Source organism: Lampris incognitus, chromosome 20 (genome assembly GCF_029633865.1).
Source record: "Lampris incognitus isolate fLamInc1 chromosome 20, fLamInc1.hap2, whole genome shotgun sequence".
NCBI lineage: Eukaryota > Metazoa > Chordata > Actinopteri > Lampriformes > Lampridae > Lampris > Lampris incognitus.
In genome coordinates this window covers 13280049-13299044 of record NC_079230.1, presented here as the reverse complement: position 1 = coordinate 13299044, position 18996 = coordinate 13280049, and the positions used below count along the sequence as shown (strand labels likewise).

Genomic DNA, 18996 nt, shown 5'->3' with positions numbered 1-18996 from the left:
GGGAGGGACTTCCTTGTTCTGTCCAGAGGGAGGAGCTTTAGAGGGAGAACAGAGGCATGCAGGGGACAGAGTTAAAAAGTCCATCACCTACAAAAATGTTGCTTATATAAACATTCCTAACAAACAAACAAAAAAAAAGGTCATCGGTGCCTGTTGAGGTGGCAACCTAAGAACCCGCTAGTGGACACCAGCAGTGAGGGAAGCTGTCAGGCTGAAGAAGGAGGCCTTTCAGGCTTGGTTGGTCCAGGGGTCTCCTGAAGCAGCAGACAGGTACTGGGAGGCCAGAAGGGCTGAGGCTTTGGCGGTCAAGGAAGCAAAAACTTGGGCATGGGAGGAGTTCGGCGAGGCTATGGAGGAGGACTTTTGGTTGGCCTCAAGGAAGTTCTGGCAAACCATCAGGTGATTCAGGAAGGAGAAGCAGGGCTTGACTCAGGCTGTGTTCAGCCGGGGATGGGAACTGCTGACCTGGACTGGGGCTGTTGTCGGGTGGTGGAAAGAACACTTTGAGGAGCTCCTGAACCCGGCTAACAAATCCTCAGTAGAGGAGGTAGAGTCTGAAGACTCATGGGAAGAGGTCTCTGAGGTAGTTAAGAAGATCCTTGGTGGCAACGCACTGGGTGTGGTTGAGATTTGCCCTGAGATGCTGAAGGCTCTGGACATTGTTGGCTGTCTTGACTGAAATGCCTCTTCAGTGTTGCGTGGAGGTCGGGGACAGTACCTGTGGAGTGGCAGACTGGGGTGGTGGTTCCCATATTTAAAAAGAGGGACCAGAGGGTGTGCTACAATTATCAGTGCATCACACTGCTCAGCCTCCCTGGGAAAGTCTACTCTAGGGTGCTGGAAAGGAGGCTGCGACCAATTGTCAAACGTCGGATCCAGGAAGAACAATTCAGATTCTGTCCTGGCCGTGGAACAACGGACCAACTCTTTACCCTTGCGGAAGTGCTGAGGGAGACATGGGAGTTTGACCAGCCAGTCCACATATGCTTTGTGGACTTGGAGAAGGCTTATGACCATGTACCCTGGGGCACTCTGTGGGGGGTATTGTGGGAGTATGGGGTACCGGGGCAGTTGCTACAAGCCATCCGGTCCTTGTATAACCAAAGTGAGAGCTGTGTCCGCATTCTTGGCACAAAGTCGAACATGTTTTCGGTGGGTGTTGGACTCCGCCAAGGTTGTCCCTCGTCTCCAATTCTGTTTGTGATATTCATAGACAGGATCTCAAGGCGTAGCCAAGGTGAGGAGTGTGTCCGTTTTTGGAACCTCAGAATATCATCTCTGTTCTTCGCAAATGATGTGGCTTTGTCGGCTTCATCAGAATGTGACTTCCAGCGCGCACTGGGGCAGTTTGCAGCTGAGTTTGAAATGGCCGGGATGAACGTCAGCACCTCGAAGAGTGAGGCCATGGTTCTCTGCCGGAAAATGGTGGATTGCTCCCTCCGGGTTGGGGATGAGTTGAAGCCTCAAGTGAAGGAGTTCAAGTATCTCGAGGTCTTGTTCACGTGAGGGTAGGATGGAGTGGCAGATTGACAGGTGGATCGGTGCAGCATCCGCACTGATGCGGACGTTGGTTGTACCGGACCATTGTGGTAAAGAGGGAGCTGAGCCGGAAGGCAAAGCTTTCAATTTACCAGTCAATCTTCGTTTGAACCCTCACCTATGGGCATAAGATTTGGGTAGTGACCAAAAGAGTGAGATCGCAGAAACAAGTGACTGAAATATGTTTCCTCCGTAGGGTGTCTGGGCTCAGCCTTAAGAGATAGGGTGAGGAGCGCAGACATGTGGAGGGAGCTTGGAATAGAGCCGCTGGTCCTTCGTGCCCAAAGGAGCCAGTTGAGGTGGTTCGGGCATCTGATTAGGATACCTCCTGGGTGCCTTTCTTTGGAGGTTTTCTGGGCACATCCAACTGGGATGAGACCCCACGGTAGACCCAGAACTCGCTGGAGGGACTATATGTCCAATCTGGCCTGGAAACGCATTGGGATCCCCCAGGAGGAACTGGAGGGCATTGCTGGGGAGAGGCACATCTGGAGTGCCCTACTTAGCTTGCTGCCACCACGACCCGACCCCGGATAAATGGCTGATGATGAATGAATGAAAGAGTGGGAACTCAATAACAACAGAGGCATAAAAAACATTTTCGTACACTATGATTTTTTTCACATCTTCGCTATTGTATATCCTGCTGGTCCCAGGCCAGTAAGCCTGTTCTGAATCCAAATAAGATTCTTTTTAAACAAGCCTTAAACATTTTGATAGGACATCATCAAATCATCCTCATTGTAACATATTGTCCAAACACAGCCTCTTAAGTGTTGAAAAGCTAATTCTGTTTTCAGATGTTACGACATAGTTAGTCTATCATCTTGTAACTATCATCTTGTAAACCTTCCCTTTAACTCTTGCTGGTACCCTTCTGTCGCAAATCACTCCTGACACTCTTCTCCACCCACTCCACCTTGCCTGCCCTCTCTTCTTCACCTCTCTTCCACACTCCCCTTTACTTTGAACAGTTGACCCCAAGTATTTAAACTCATTCACCTTTGCCACCTGTACTCCTTGCATCCTCACCAATTCACTCTCCTCTCTCTCATTCACGCATATGTATTCCATCTTGCTCTACTGACTTTCATTCCTCTTCTCTCCAGTGCATACCTCCACTTCTCCTGGCTCTCCTCAACCTGCACCCTACTCTTGCTACAGATCACAATGTCATCCACGAATATCATAGTCCACAGAGACTCCTGCCTGATCTCATCTGTCAACCTGTCCATCATCATTGCAAACAAGGACTCGGAGCCGATCCTTGATGTAATCACACCTCCACCTTGAACCCATCTGTCATTCCAACCGCACACCTCACCATTGTCACACTTCCCTCATGCATATCGTGCACCACTCTTACATACTTCTCCGCCACTCGCAACTTCCTCATACAAAACCACACCTCCTCCCTCAGCACCCTTTCATATGCTTTCTCTAAATCCACAAAGACACAGTGTAATTCCTTCTGACCTTCTCTATATTTCTCCATCAACACTCAAAGCAAACATCGCATCTGTAGTGCTCTTCCATGACATACAACCATACTGCTGCCCGCTAATCATCCCCTCCTCTCTTAACCTAGCTTCTCTTACTCTTTCCCATATCTTCATGCTGTGGTTGATCTACTTCATACCTCTGTAGATACTCCAGCTCTGCACACCACCCTTATTCTTGGAAATCGGTACCAGTACACTTCTTCTCCACTCCTCAGGTATCCTCTCACTTTCCAGTTCTAGTTAAAAACTCCACTGCCATCTCCCCTAAACATGGTCCTTGTTCAATAATAATAGTAATTAAAAAAAAGTTAAAATGGTTATAGTATCTTTTGGCTCATGATAACACGTTTTGTTACAAAATACCCTCATTCATGTTTGAACAAGTGGTTGGAATTGAATTACTTTTACAATGTGATTTTGAACTTTCTAAATTGCCCTTCAAATTTTTCATTTTCACCAGGAGGTTCTTTGTTACTGGAAATTGGTATATGATCATTATTTTTCTGCCCATGACATACCACTGTGGAATAACAGTTTTATTGGGTTTAGAAAGAAGTCAATGTTTTATAACAGTGGGATGGATGAAGGCACCCAGTCCCTGCTCTATAGTCTTGATGATGGAGGAAATGTTCTGGGTTACAGTTAACTTTTTCACAATTATGACTTTATTTTTTTCACATTTGGATTACAAGATTGGTAATAAGCCATTCCTTTACCTTTTATTTTACAAGTCAAGGGTGTCATGCTGTAAACACATTCTACTGGTTTAAATAAATATACTGTGAATTGATAGATAATATTCATGTATTGTATACTTGTTTCACTTTATAGTGCTATTTTCAAATTGTTATCTGACGAAATGAAGAAAAATAAACATCCTATTTACACAGTCGTGCACGATGAGGAAGTTACAATAAATGTTGATCAACAGTAGTTTGATTTCCTTCTCCTTTCTCTTCCATAACAACCAACATCTTTTACTAACACTAAAAAAGATGGACTTGTTTTTTAAACTGGCTTTATTTATAAATCTGTGTACATAGGTGCTGAATTAATCTTTGATCAAACCACATCCATCAGTTGCTGCTTTTTAGCACCCAATTTGTCCCCCTGGATAAGAACTGGGATTCCTTTGAAAACGAGACAAAGAAATGAAACTGATGACAGAAACCCGTTCACTAAACACGTCTTCCTCTGAGAAGAGCTCTGCTCTTTCAACTTGTGAACTATTTCCAGTCATATATTTCAAACACAGAACAAATCATGACACATAATCAAGATCTTCCCTACCATAACTTCATCACCTCTGCAACCATTCCTTTATTCCTCAGCCGAAGTCCAGGATAGACAAGCTGAGTAAAAGAGGTGTTGACTTTGTGGAGGAGGGTTGTTGTGTCAGAGATTGTGTAGAAACACAGAACACCTGCCTTGTGATCCAGGAACACTCCTACTCTGGAGGAGAAAGGACCTGGCACCTCCGTTTCTACACCATTGTGCCTGAACCAGTAACAACCCTCAGAGCACCTTAAACTCCAGGACTTGCCATTAAAACCAAATCGTGAGTCACATGATGCTCTCTTGATATCTTTGTATGACACTGCTATATGAACCTCACCACTTAATGTCACCTCCCAATAACAGCGTCCAGATAAGCCCTCCTTGCACAGCACTTGGCAATAGCTAGTAAACCTGTCTGTATGAGGAGGATAATTCAAGCCTCCTGATGTCCATGTCACCTTCCTGTTCTCCTCTGACAGGGAGAGATATTGATAGGCAGAGTTCACATCCAGTGTGACAGGACGACAATCTGAAAGAAGAAGTATTAATGTCAACCTACTGTCATTTACTTAATAATTGTTGTATTTGTATGTTCCAGTATTTTGCTTACACAGTAAACAGTCTTCTCTGGTCTTTGGTTCTGGTGACAGTAAGACATCTACAGCAGACACTGCAACGAAACGTACAACAAATACAACACGTTTATAAACTGAATGGGACTGCAAGTGTATAGGGAGGATTTTCTGTGTGTTTCTGTGTGTTTTTCTCTACACTGGATATTCCTTTCAGCTACCTGTAGATGAAATCCTGGGCCATGTGTCCTTCATGATATCGTCTAGTTTGTCTCTGAGGTCAGACACAGCATCAGTCACATCTCTGAAGTAACGCAGAGGACGGACAACAATGCTCTGTGATTCCAGAGAACCAGCCGGGACGGAGAGAGACTTGAATTTCTGGGGTGAGAGAAAGAGAGACGGAGAAAGATAGAGAGGGACAAAAAAGAAAGAATACCAAAGCATTGATAAAAAGATCAAAACCAATTTAATTGAAGCCAGTTCCTCTGAGTTACAATCTTTTCTGTCTGGAGAACTGCCCTGTTTCATGTTTTCCTCTAAAATAAGGTTTATTTCAAATTCGGTGTCTCCAACACACAACGCCTCATCAAACACGTCTTTCACAAAACCCTCTCCATTGGCTGTGTGGGTCAGTGAGCTGACTAGGACACCAAGTACAGATTGAGGCTCATAACCTTTACTACAAATCCTTTCCCATCTTTCCTGAAACTCTCCACAGACCAACAACAAACAGAAGAAGAGTTACATTTGTACATAAAATCACTATTATTTCATGAAAGATAAATGTCCCAGACAACTAAGATTAGCTTGATTGAGTGGCACTCGGGTTCCACCACCGTGAAAAGGAGAATCTGTGGCACCTGAATGAAATGGATGGGGTCTTCAGTGTGTGACAGCTGCTCCAGCTTAGTATTGCTCCCCTTCCACTTTTCTATCTCCTCCTCCAGCTGCAGAAGAAGTTCTTCAGCCTGACTGACTGCAGTCTTCTCCTGGGCTCTGATGAGCTCCTTCACCTCACTGCGCCTCCTCTCAATGGAGGCCATCAGCTCAGTGAAGATCCTCTCACTGTCCTCCAATGCGGTCTGTGCAGAGCTCTGTCAGTAGAAAGATACAAACACCTGCCTGGTAAAGAACCTGCATTTCATTTAAGAAGAAAGGCCAGATGGATCTTAAATGTACACGTGACTAATATGAACTTCTATTCCAGTCCTTTCTTTCACGTCTGATACATTTAAACTGTATTTGTATCACACTTTATTTAAATTGATAGTTACAAATCCCTTAGCAAATAAACAAACAATGACAAAAAGACAGCAAAACAAAAAGGGTGAGATAGGGTGAAAGGAGAAAACATGTGGCAGAACACTTTGTGCAAATATTTTGTTCAAATAGGGACTCTCCCCATACAACAGAATATATCTGTTCCATCATCTCTGCCAGCCCTCGTTAGGAGAGAGGCCAACATGGTCATTTGTCAGTTTACCAGACAAACAATAGCACACACTTTAGTCCATTTTCTTCACCTTCAGATCCTCCACAGCCTGTCTCAGCATCTCAATCTCCTTTTCTCTCTCCTGGATTCTCTGCTGGGCTTTCTGACGACTAACATCCAGCTGTTTCTGGAAGAAAATGTATCAAAATATTGCAGCTGTGCAAAGGCGGAAGAAAGAGGAAAAACTTTCGCTGTTAATCAGTAGTTTTTAAGATAACACAGGGAGCCTCGGCTTTTAGATGTACTGAATATTCTGTGTTAAGAAACTTAAGGTTTCACATATACAAACCAAGCCTGTTCTGCATGTAACCTCACAGGACTACCTCTTGTTTGTTGGTGATCAACAAGTTGTGGGGGTCCTACCTGTATCTCAGCCCTTTCTGCTGCAGCCGACACTGTATCGTGGCCTTTATGTTCATCCATGGTGCACAGATAGCAGATACACTGCTGGTCTGTACGACAGTACACCTCCATCAGCTTGTTATGACTGGAGCACATCTTCTCCTGCAGTTGGGCCGTGGCAGAGACCAGCTTGTGCTCCTTCAGCACAGGAACAGTGTAGTGAGGCTGGAGGTGAGTGGAGCAGAGGGAGGCCAGGCACGTTGAACAGGTCATACTGGCTTTGTGGGGTCGAGTCCCTGTGCAGAAATCACAGGCCACATCTGTGGGGCCAGCGTAGGACACATCTGCAGAGGGGGAAGCCTGCTGGTTCTCCGTTGTCTTCACATTCTCCACAATCTGAAATATTAATATCCTGTCTTAAAAGGAATTATCTGCTGTGGTCATGATAAAATGTACTACTACTACGATCACTACTTATCATTATAATAATGATAACAAAGAAAATGTCATCGTAAACATCACTACACTGTTGATGGTAGAATGAAGTGAAGTACAAAAAAGAGAAACATTTTAGTAATAAGTAAGATATGGGTAAACAGTAACATAAGGAGTGAAATAGCATAGAGAATAAATATGAAAAGGAAAAAATTAAAGCCAATTTATTTCACATTGTATTTTCACAACGAGTTTGTTCTCTGTATTTAAGCCATCCTATTGTATAGGAGCAGTGGGCAGCTGCAGTGCCCGGTGACCAAGTCCAGTTCTTCTTTCCATCACCTTGGTCAGGGGCACAGGCAGGAGTATTGACCCTAACATGCATGTCTTTTTGATGGTGGGAGAAAACCCACGCAGACGCGAGAACATGAAAACTCCACACAGAAAGGACCTGAGACAGCCTGGGGTTCGAACCCAGGACCTTCTTGCTGTGAGGCAACAGTGCTAACCACTGAGTCCTCATATATTCAAATATAAGTAAAAATTAGTTAAAAGAGTAATGACAGAGGGATTTAGAGCTTCATTTTGGGATTGTACTCCTGGAATATCCAAACACAGCTAGTCCAACACCGCAATAATAGTATTATGTTTCAATGAATTGAAGCTACAAACTACTAAAACGTGACTAGGAGTATTTCTTTTGCCAGCAGCACAATAACTGCCATGTCTGCCTCTGATAAATGACTTTTCTCTTCCTATCGGTCTCACCTGAGCCAGCACATTGTTCTTCACAAGGGCAGGCCTCGGACTGGTCTGTCTGCACTGAGGACAGCTGTACACTCCCTTCTCTTCATCCGTGTCCCAGTGGCTCTCTATACAGTCTCTACAGTAACTGTGTCCACAGAGAAGAGTGACTGGCTGGTTGAAGAGGTCCAGACACACTGAACAACACAACTGATCTCTGTCCAGCAACAATCCCTGCTCCTGCTGCTCAGCCATTTTACTGACAGCCTCTCTCACACTGACAGAAAAGAGCAGACAACAGTTTCGTTTTCTCTGAAAAGATGTTGGACACTAAATGGGAGTGACTTCCTTGTTCCATCCATAGGGAGGAGCTTTACAGGGAGAACAGAGTCAAGCAGGGGACAAAGTTAAAAAGTCCATCACCGAAAAAAATTGGCTTTACATACACATTCTCGACAAAAACAACAAAAACTCGAGCACAACATTTCTAATTCAACGTGTATACAGATGTAAGCATATAAAATTAAAGTACATTCAATAAGGAAGTACAGTCCACAGTACTGGAAACAGAACAGACGTCTTGCTGCTAATAGGACATATTAAAACATCAGTGAAGCCAGTAATACAAACTTACACACATGTTCACCTGCAAAACATGTACATGGAAGCACACAGGTGAGCAACAACTACTTCTGTCTCTCTCTCTGTCTGTCACATAGACACACACACTCTGCATAAAACATAGCTTTTATTTACACGTTATCAGGAACAAAGCACCAGTTTATTTAACATTACAGAGAAACCATCAATAAACAGGAATCTGACTCGCATATTTTTAAAGTCATAGACATCATAAACATTCATCTAAAACACACAATCATAAATTGAATCCAGGAAATTCTACACCTGAACCTGAAGGGGATTTCAGAGAGGAGAGAGAAGGGGGTAATAATAGCAGGGTGAAGTCTTTTAACACCTAATCTGATCCATCGAGGTTTTTCTGATGTGGATGTTATCATTCAGCATCTATCTATTAAATATGAACCACAGACAATCTTCCATTTGGATGTTTTTCAGGACCTGTCTGTCTAAAACAGATTCTACTGGTTTGAATAGCAACAAACAAGCTGTGAGTCGATAAATATCATTCATTTAATGTATACTCCTTTTATACTTTTTTATTTTCAAACTGTTACCAGACAATAATGAACAGAAAACACCATCCTCATTACAAAATGTGGTGCACGATGAAGAAGTTACAATATTGATCATCAGTAGTTTGATTTCCTTCGCCTTGCTCTTCCATAACGACCAACATCTTTTACTAAGACTAAAAAAGGTCTTTAAACCTGGCTTTATTTATCAATCTGTGATGACACAGGTTGATAGCAAGCATGGGACAAAGTTAAAATTTACATCACCAACAAAAATGTTATTTATATACACATTCTTGACAAAAACAATTCAAACAAGACTTTTCTAATTCAACATCTTTACTGGTATAAGCATATAAAATTAAAGTACATTTAATAAGTAAGTATAGCCCACAGTACTGGAAACATGACAGACATATTGCTGTTTCTGGGACAATGTAACACATCAATGAAACCACTAATCACCCTGTCGACCCACTATCCGCATGGATGAGCATTGGGGTAGGGTGCAATGTAGGCCGGGTGGCAGGGACTGGGGCATGCCCACTTCTGGCATCGCTGACTGGTCCTTGGGATGTGGAATGTCACCTCTCTGGTGTAAAGTAGCCTGAGCTGATGCGGGAGGTGGAGCGGTACCAATGACATATAGTTGGGCTCACCTCCACACATAGCATCGGCTTTGGTACTAAATTCCTGAAGAGGGGCTGGACTCTTTGCTTTTCCGGAGTTGGCCATGTTGGAGTTCTCCCTGGGGAATGAGAGGGTCGCCTCTATACAACTGCGAGTCCCTGGGGTTAAGGCTCTGACTGTTGTGTGTGCTTATGCACTGAATAGCAGTTTGGTGTATCCGGCCTTCTTGGAGTCTTTTGGTGGTATCCTGGATAGAGTTCTGCCTGGGGACTCTGTAGTTCTGCTGGGGAACTTCAACGCTCATGTGGGCAATGATGGAGAAACCTGGAGGGGCGTGATTGGGAGGAATGGCCTCCTCAATCTGAACCTGAGCTGTGCCTTTTTATCGGACCTCTGTGCGAATCATGGATTGGCCATAACAAACAGCATGTTTGAACATAAGGTAGTTCATAAGTGTACTTGGTACCAGAACACCTTGGGCTGAAGATCAATAATAGACTTTGTGGTCGTATCATCAGATCTGCGGCTGTATGTTTTGGACACTCGGGTGAAGAGAGGAGCAGCACTGTCAACTAACTGATCACCACCTGGTGGTGAGTTGGATCAGATGGCTGCCGGACACCTGGCAAACCCAAAACGTGTAGTGAGGGTGAACTGGGAACATCTGGCAGAGGCCGCTGTCCATGAGGTCTTCAACTTCCACCTCTGGAAGATGTTCTTGTGTATCCCAAGGGAGGCTGGGGACATGGAGCCTGAGTGGGCCATGTTCAAATCCTCTATTGCAGATGTGGCAAGTAGGAGCTGTGGTCATTACGTCATTGGTGCCTGTTGAGGTGGCAACCTAAGAACCCGCTGGTAGACACCAGCAGTGAGGGAAGCTGTCAGGCTGAAGAAGGAGGCCTTTTGAGCTTGGTTGGTCCAGGGGTCTCCTGAAGCAGCAGACAGGTACTGGGAGGCCAGAAGGGCTGAGGCTTTGGCGGTCAAGGAAGCAAAAACTTGGGCATGGGAGGAGTTCAGCGAGGCTATGGAGGAGGACTTTCGGTTGGCCTCAAGGAAGTTCTGGCAAACCATCAGGCGATTCAGGAAGGAGAAGCAGGGCTTGACTCAGGCTGTGTTCAGCCAGGGATGGAAACTGCTGACCTAGACTGGGGCTGTTGTCGGGTGGTGGAAAGAACACTTTGAGGAGCTCCTGAACCTGGCTAACACATCCTCAGTAGAGGAGGTAGAGTCTGAAGACTCATGGGAAGAGGTCTCTGAGGTAGTTAAGAAGATCCTTGGTGGCAACGCACTGGGTGTGGTTGAGATTTGCCCTGAGATGCTGAAGGCTCTGGACATTGTTGGCTGTCTTGACTGAAATGCCTCTTCAGTGTTGCGTGGAGGTCGGGAACAGTACCTGTGGAGTGGCAGACTGGGGTGGTTGTTCCCATATTTAAAAAGGCGGACCAGAGGGTGTGCTACAAATATCAGGGCATCACACTGTTCAGCCTCCCTGAGAAAGTCTACTCTAGGGTGCTGGAAAGGAGGCTCCGACCAATTGTCAAACCTCGGATCCAGGAAGAACAATTCAGATTCTGTCCTGGCCGTGGAACAACGGACCAACTCTTTACCCTTGCGGAAGTGCTGAGGGAGACATGGGAGTTTGACCAGCCAGTCCACATATGCTTTGTGGACTTGGAGAAGACTTATGACCATGTACCCTGGGGCACTCTGTGGGGGGTATTGTGGGAGTATGGGGTACCGGGGCAGTTGCTACAAGCCATCCGGTCCTTGTGTAACCAAAGTGAGAGCTGTGTCCGCATTCTTGGCACAAAGTCGAACATGTTTTCGGTGGGTGTTGGACTCCGCCAAGGTTGTCCCTTGTCTCCAATTCTGTTTGTGATATTCATAGACAGGATCTCAAGGTGTAGCCAAGGTGAGGAGTGTGTCCGTTTTTGGAACCTCAGAATATCATCTCTGTTCTTCGCAAATGATGTGGCTTTGTTGGCTTCATCAGAACGTGACTTCCAGCGCGCACTAGGGCAGTTTGCAGCTGAGTTTGAAATGGCCGGGATGAACGTCAGCACCTCGAAGAGTGAGGCCATGGTTCTCCGCCGGAAAATGGTGGATTGCTCCCTCCGGGGTTGGGGATGAGTTGAAGCCTCAAGTGAAGGAGTTCAAGTATCTCGAGGTCTTGGTCACGTGAGGGTAGGATGGAGGGGGAAATTGACAGGCGGATTGGTGCAGCATCAGCATTAATGCAGACGTTCGTTGTACCGGACCATTGCAGTAAAGAGGGAGCTGAGCCAGAAGGCGAAGCTTTCAATTTACCAGTCAATCTTCGTTCGAACCCTCACCTATGGGCATAAGATTTGGGTAGTGACCAAAAGAGTGAGATCGCAGAAACAAGCAACTGAAATGAGTTTCCTCCGTAGGGTGTCTGGGCTCAGCCTTAAGAGATAGGGTGAGGAGCGCAGACATGTGGAGGGAGCTTGGAATAGAGCCGCTGGTCCTTCGTGCCCAAAGGAGCCAGTTGAGGTGGTTCGGGCATCTGATTAGGATAAGTCCTGGGCGCCTTTCTTTGGGGGTTTTCTGGGCACATCCAACTGGGATGAGACCCCGCGGTAGACCCAGAACTCGCTGGAGGGACTATATGTCCAATCTGGCCTGGAAACGCCTTAGGATCCCCCATGACGAACTGGAGGGCGTTGCTGGGAAGAGGCACATCTGGAGTGCCCTACTTAGCTTGCTGCCACCACGACCCGACCCCGGATAAATGGCTGATGATGAATGAATGAAAGAATGGGAACTCACTAACAACAGAAGCATAAAAAACATTTTCGTACACTATGATTTTTTTCACATCTTCGCTATTGTATATCCTGCTGGTCCCAGGCCAGTAAGCCTGTTCTGAAACCAAATAAGATTCTTTTTAAACAAGCCTTAAACATTTTGATAGGACATCATCAAATCATCCTCATTGTAACATATTGTCCAAACACAGCCTCTTACGTGTTGAAAAGCTAATTCTGTTTTCAGAAGTTATGACATAGTTAGTCTATCATCTTGTAACTATCATCTTATAAACCTTCCCTTTAACTCTTGCTGGTACCCTTCTGTCGCAAATCACTCCTGACACTCTTCTCCACCCACTCCACCTTGCCTGCCCTCTCTTCTTCACCTCTCTTCCACACTCCCCTTTACTTTGAACAGTTGACCCCAAGTATTTAAACTCATCCACCTTTGCCACCTGTACTCCTTGCATCCTCACCAATTCACTCTCCTCTCTCTCATTCACGCATATGCTCTACTGACTTTCATTCCTCTTCTCTCCAGTGCATACCTCCACCTCTCCAGGCTCTCCTCAACCTGCACCTTACTGTTGCTACAGATCACGATGTCATCCACGAATATCATTGTCCACGGAGACTCCTGCCTGATCTCATCTGTCAACCTGTCCATCATCATTGCAAAAAAAAAAAGGACTCAGAGCTGACCCTTGCTGTAATCACACCTCCACCTTGAACCCATCTGTCATTCCAACCGCACACCTCACCATTGTCACACTTCCCTCATGCATATCATGCACCACTCTTACATACTTCTCCGCCACTCGCAACTTCCTCATACAAAACCACACCTCCTCCCTCAGCACCCTTTCATATGCTTTCTCTAAATCCACAAAGACACAGTGTAATTCCTTCTGACCTTCTCTATATTTCTCCATCAACACTCAAAGCAAACATCGCATCTGTAGTGCTCTTCCATGACATACAACCATACTGCTGCCCGCTAATCATCCCCTCCTCTCTTAACCTAGCTTCTCTTACTCTTTCCCATATCTTCATGCTGTGGTTGATCTACTTCATACCTCTGTAGATACTCCAGCTCTGCACACCACCCTTATTCTTGGAAATCGGTACCAGTACACTTCTTCTCCACTCCTCAGGTATCCTCTCACTTTCCAGTTCTAGTTAAAAACTCCACTGCCATCTCTCCTAAACATGGTCCTTGTTCAATAATAATAGTAATTAAAAAAAAAGTTAAAATGGTTATAGTATCTTTTGGCTCATGATAACACGTTTTGTTACAAAATACCCTCGTTCATGTTTGAACAAGTGGTTGGAATTGAATTACTTTTACAATGTGATTTTGAACTTTCTAAATTGCCCTTCAAATTTTTCATTTTCACCAGGAGGTTCTTTGTTACTGGAAATTGGTATATGATCATTATTTTTCTGCCCATGACATACCACTGTGGAATAACAGTTTTATTGGGTTTAGAAGGAAGTCAATGTTTTATAACAGTGGGATGAATGAAGGCATCCAGTCCCTGCTCTATAGTCTTGATGATGGAGGAAATGTTCTGGGTTACAGTTAACTTTTTCACAATTATGACTTTATTTTTTTCACATTTGGATTACAAGATTGGTAATAAGCCATTCCTTTACCTTTTATTTTACAAGTCAAGGGTGTCATGCTGTAAACACATTCTACTGGTTTAAATAAATATACTGTGAATTGATAGATAATATTCATGTATTGTATACTTGTTTCACTTTATAGTGCTATTTTCAAATTGTTATCTGACGAAATGAAGAAAAATAAACATCCTATTTACACAGTCGTGCACGATGAGGAAGTTACAATAAATGTTGATCAACAGTAGTTTGATTTCCTTCTCCTTTCTCTTCCATAACAACCAACATCTTTTACTAACACTAAAAAAGATGGACTTGTTTTTTAAACTGGCTTCATTTATAAATCTGTGTACATAGGTGCTGAATTAATCTTTGATCAAACCACATCCATCAGTTGCTGCTTTTTAGCACCCAATTTGTCCCCCTGGATAAGAACTGGGATTCCTTTGAAAACGAGACAAAGAAATGAAACTGGTGAAAGAAACCCATTCACTAAACACGTCTTCCTCTGAGGACAGCTCTGCTCTTACACTATTTCCAATCCTATATTTCAAACACAGAACAAATCATGACACATAATCAAGATCTTCCCTACCATAACTTCATCAGCTCTGCAACCATTCCATTATTCCTCAGCCAAAGTCCAGGATAGACAGGCTGAGTGAAAGAGGTATTGACTTTGTGGAGGAGGGTTGTTGTGTCAGAGATGCTGTAGAAAGACAAAACACCTGCCTTGTGATCCAGGAACACTCCTACTCTGGAGGAGAAAGGACCTGGCACCTCCGTTTCTACACCATTGTGCCTGAACCAGTAACAACCCTCAGAGCACCTTAAACTCCAGGACTTGCCATTAAAACCAAATCGTGAGTCACATGATGCTCTCTTGATATCTTTGTATGACACTGCTATATGAACACAACCACTTAATGTCACCTCCCAATAACAGCGTCCAGATAAGCCCTCCTTGCACAGCACTTGGCAATAGCTAGTAAACCTGTCTGTATGAGGAGGATAATTCAAGCCTCCTGATGTCCATGTCACCTTCCTGTTCTCCTCTGACAGGGAGAGATATTGATAGGCAGAGTTCACATCCAGTGTGACAGGACGACAATCTGAAAGAAGAAGTATTAATGTCAACCTACTGTCATTTACTTAATAATTGTTGTATTTGTATGTTCCAGTATTTTGCTTACACAGTAAACAGTCTTCTCTGGTCTTTGGTTCTGGTGGCAGTAAGACATCTACAGCAGACACTGCAACGAAAAGTACAACAAATACAACACGTTTATAAACTAAATGGGACTGCAAGTGTATAGGGAGGATTTTCTGTGTGTTTCTGTGTGTTTTTCTCTACACTGGATATTCCTTTCAGCTACCTGTAGATGAAATCCTAGGCCATGTGTCCTTCATGATATCGTCTAGTTTGTCTCTGAGGTCAGACACAGCATCAGTCACATCTCTGAAGTAACGCAGAGGACGGACAACAATGCTCTGTGATTCCAGAGAACCAGCCAGGACGGAGAGAGACTTGAATTTCTGGGGTGAGAGAAAGAGAGACGGAGAAAGTCAGAGAGGGTCAAAAAAGAACAAATACCAAAGCATTGATAAAAAGATCAAACCCAATTTAATTGAAGCCAGTTCCTCTGAGTGACAATCTTTTCTGTCTGGAGAACTGCCCTGTTTCATGTTTTCCTCTAAAATAAGGTTTATTTCAAATTCGGTGTCTCCAACACACAACGCCTCATCAAACACGTCTTTCACAAAACCCTCTCCATTGGCTATGTGGGTCAATGAGCTGACTAGGACACCAAGTACAGATTGAGGCTCATAACCTTTACTACAAATCCTTCCCCATCTTTCCTGAAACTCTCCACAGACCAACAACAAACAGAAGAAGAGTTACATTTGCACACAAAATCACTATTATTTCATGAAAGATAAATGTCCCAGACAACTAAGATTAGCTTGATTGAGCGGCGCTCGGTTTCCACCACCGTGAAAAGGAGAATCTGTGGCACCTGAATGAAATGGATTTGGTCTTCAGTGTGTGACAGCTGCTCCAGCTCAGTACTGCTCCTCCTCCACTCTTCTATCTCCTCCTCCAGCTGCAGAAGAAGTTCTTCAGCATGACTGACTGCAGTCTTCTCCTGGGCTCTGATGAGCTCCTTTGCCTCACTGCGCCTCCTCTCAATGGAGGCCATCAGCTCAGTGAAGATCCTCTCACTGTCCTCCAATGCGGTCTGTGCAGAGCTCTGTCAGTAGAAAGATACAAACACCTGCCTGGTAAAGAACCTGCATTTCATTTAAGAAGAAAGGCCAGATGGATCTTATATGTACACGTGACTAATATGAACTTCTATTCCAGTCCTTTCTTTCACCTCTGATACATTTAAACTGTATTTGTATCACATTTTATTTAAATTGATAGTTACAAATCCCTTAGCAAATAAACAAACAATGACAAAAAGACAGCAAAACAAAAAGGGTGAGATAGGGTGAAAGGAGAAAACATGTTGCAAAACACCTTGTGCAAGCATTTTGTTCAAATAGGGACTCTCCCCTTACAACAGAATATATCTGTTCCATCATCTCTGCCAGCCCTCGTTAGGAGAGAGGCCAACATGGTCATTTGTCAGTTTACCAGACAAACAATAGAATACACTTTAGTCCATTTTCTTCACCTTCAGATCCTCCACAGCCTGTCTCAGCTTCTTAATCTCCTTTTCTCTCTCCTGGATTCTCTGCTGGGCTTTCTGACAACTAATATCCAGCTGTTTCTGGGGGGGGGAAAGTACCAAAATATTGCAGCTTAGTGAAGGGGGGAAAAGAGGGAAGCATTTCTGTGTGAATCAGTAGTTTTTAAGATAACACAGGGAGCCTCGGCTTTTAGATGTGCTGAATATTCTGTGCTAAGGAACTGAAGGTTTTCCATGTACAAACCAAGCTTATTCTGCATGTAACCTCACAGGACTGCCTCTTGTTTGTTATTGATTAACAAGTTGTGGGGGTTCTACCTGTTTCTCAACCCTTTCTGCTGCAGCCAACACTGTATCATGGCCTTTATGTTCATCCATGGTGCACAGATAGCAGATACACTGCTGGTCTGTACGACAGTACACCTCCATCAGCTTGTCATGACTGGAGCACATCTTCTCCTGCAGTCGGGCCGTGGCAGAGACCAGCTTGTGCTTCTTCAGCACAGGAACAGTGTAGTGAGGCTGGAGGTGAGTGGAGCAGATGGAGGCCAAGCACGTTGAACAGGTCATAAGGGCTTTTTGGGGTCGAGTCCCTGTGCAGAAATCACAGGCCACATCTGTGGGGCCAGCATAGGACACATCTGCAGAGGGAGAGGCCTGCTGGTTCCCTGTTGTCTTTAGATTCTCCACAATCTGAAATATTCATATCCTGTCTTAAAGGAATTATCTGCTGTGGTCATGATCAAATATACAACTACAACAATCACTACTTATGAGTATCATAGCTACAACAAAGAAAATGTCATTTTCACCATCATTACAATGTTGATAATGTTAGGTTAGAATGAAGTGAGGAACAACACAGACAAACATTTCAGTAATAAACAAGATATGAGAAAACTGAGTAATATAAGAATAGGAGTAAAATAGTGTAGAGAAAAAAATATTCAAAATATATGTAAAAATGCATTAAAAGAGGGATGAAATCAAAAGAATAGCCCAAGATTCTAACATTTCTTTTGGGATTTCACTCCCGGAATAACAGAACTGAAAGCTAGTCCAACACCTCACTAACAATAATATTACATTTCAATGAAGCTACAAACTTCTAAAATGTGACTAGGAGTATTTCTTTTGCCAGCAGAACAATAACTGCCACATCTGCCTCTTAAAAATGACTTTCCTCTTCCTATTGGTCTCACCTGAGCCAGCATGTTGTTCCTCACAAGGGCAGGTCTCGGGCTGAAGTTCTGTCTGCACTGAGGACAGCTGTACACCCCCCTCTCTTCATCCTTGTCCCAACAGCTCTCTATACAGTCTCTACAGTAACTGTGTCCACAGTAAAGAGTAACTACTGGCTGATTGAGGAGGTCCAGACAGATTGAACAGCACAACTGATCTCTGTCCAACAATCCCTGCTCCTGCTGCTCAGCCATTTAACTGACAGCCTCTCTCACACTGACAGAAAAGAGCAGACAACAGTTTCGTTTTCTCTGAAAAGATGTTGGAGACTGAATGGGAGGAACTTCCTTGTTCTGTCCAGAAGGAGGAGCTTTCCAGGGAGAACAGAGGCAAGCAGGGGACAGAGTTAAGAAGTCCATCAACAACAAAAACACAAGGCAGGGCAATATTATTTATACAGGACATTTCAGCATCATGGCAGTTCAAGGTGCTTTACATACCACATAAAAGTAATTGAACAAAGGCAACATAAGGCAATAAAAAGACATTTAAAAACAAATAAAAGAGTAAAAGTTACAGTGCAATATAAGATGATTATGAAATGCTTCCAAGTTTTAGTCAATCATACACAAACAGAAAAGTCTTGGGTCTTATATTTAAAAGAACAGAGTTGCAAGCAGACCTGCTGCTTTCTGGTAGGTTGTTCCAGGTGTGTGGTGCATAAAAACTGAAAGCTGTCTCTACACTCTGCATGTTTAGTTTTGACTTTGGGGACAGAAAGCAGGCCTGTCCCAGATGATCTGAGAGATCTGGATGGTTCACAGTGTAGTAGAAGATCAGAAATGTATTTTGGTTGTAAACCATTCAGTGTTTTATAAATCAAGAGCAGAGTTTCGAAATCAATTCTTTGACAGTTAGGAAGCCAGTGTAATGACCTTAGAACTGGAGTGACATGATCCTCTTTTTTGGTCTTAGTAAGGACTCGAACAGCAGCATTCTCAATCAGCTGCAGCAGTTTGAGGTGTTTTTT

The 18996-nt window shown here is 43.9% G+C and overlaps 2 protein-coding genes across 2 annotated transcripts; both read right to left on the bottom strand.

Annotated features, from left to right (window-relative positions):
- Window positions 1-3683: 3683 nt before the first annotated feature.
- Window positions 3684-8195, bottom strand: LOC130130394 (E3 ubiquitin-protein ligase TRIM16-like). Its single transcript, XM_056300093.1, has 7 exons — window positions 7932-8195; window positions 6750-7124; window positions 6418-6513; window positions 5755-5988; window positions 5113-5272; window positions 4930-4989; window positions 3684-4848 (listed from the first exon to the last, which is right to left on the bottom strand). Exons 1-7 carry the CDS (start codon window positions 8160-8162, stop codon window positions 4328-4330), a joined length of 1677 nt encoding a protein of 558 aa, XP_056156068.1. The 5' UTR covers window positions 8163-8195; the 3' UTR covers window positions 3684-4327.
- Window positions 8196-14044: 5849 nt separating this feature from the next.
- Window positions 14045-18323, bottom strand: LOC130130392 (E3 ubiquitin-protein ligase TRIM16-like). The gene is made up of 7 exons (XM_056300092.1): window positions 17987-18323; window positions 17103-17477; window positions 16770-16865; window positions 16107-16340; window positions 15465-15624; window positions 15282-15341; window positions 14045-15200 (listed from the first exon to the last, which is right to left on the bottom strand). The coding sequence occupies exons 1-7, from the start codon at window positions 18218-18220 to the stop codon at window positions 14680-14682; spliced, it is 1680 nt and encodes a 559-aa protein (XP_056156067.1). The 5' UTR covers window positions 18221-18323; the 3' UTR covers window positions 14045-14679.
- Between the last annotated feature and the right edge of the window lie 673 nt (window positions 18324-18996).

Excerpts from the sequence above, each read along its gene's own strand:
- LOC130130392 (XM_056300092.1), bottom strand. The coding sequence starts at position 18,220 with ATGGCTGAGCAGCAGGAGCAGGGATTGTTGGACAGAGATCAGTTGTGC. Across the intron at positions 15,625-16,106 it reads ACCAAATCCATTTCATTCAG|AAATTCAAGTCTCTCTCCGT; the intron begins GTGCCACAGATT and ends CTCTCACCCCAG. Across the intron at positions 15,201-15,281 it reads CAGAGAAGACTGTTTACTGT|ATTGTCGTCCTGTCACACTG; the intron begins GTAAGCAAAATA and ends TTCTTCTTTCAG.
- LOC130130394 (XM_056300093.1), bottom strand. The coding sequence starts at position 8,162 with ATGGCTGAGCAGCAGGAGCAGGGATTGTTGCTGGACAGAGATCAGTTG. Across the intron at positions 6,514-6,749 it reads CAGAAAGGGCTGAGATACAG|AAACAGCTGGATGTTAGTCG; the intron begins GTAGGACCCCCA and ends ATTTTCTTCCAG. Across the intron at positions 4,990-5,112 it reads GCCCAGGATTTCATCTACAG|TGTCTGCTGTAGATGTCTTA; the intron begins GTAGCTGAAAGG and ends GTTTCGTTGCAG.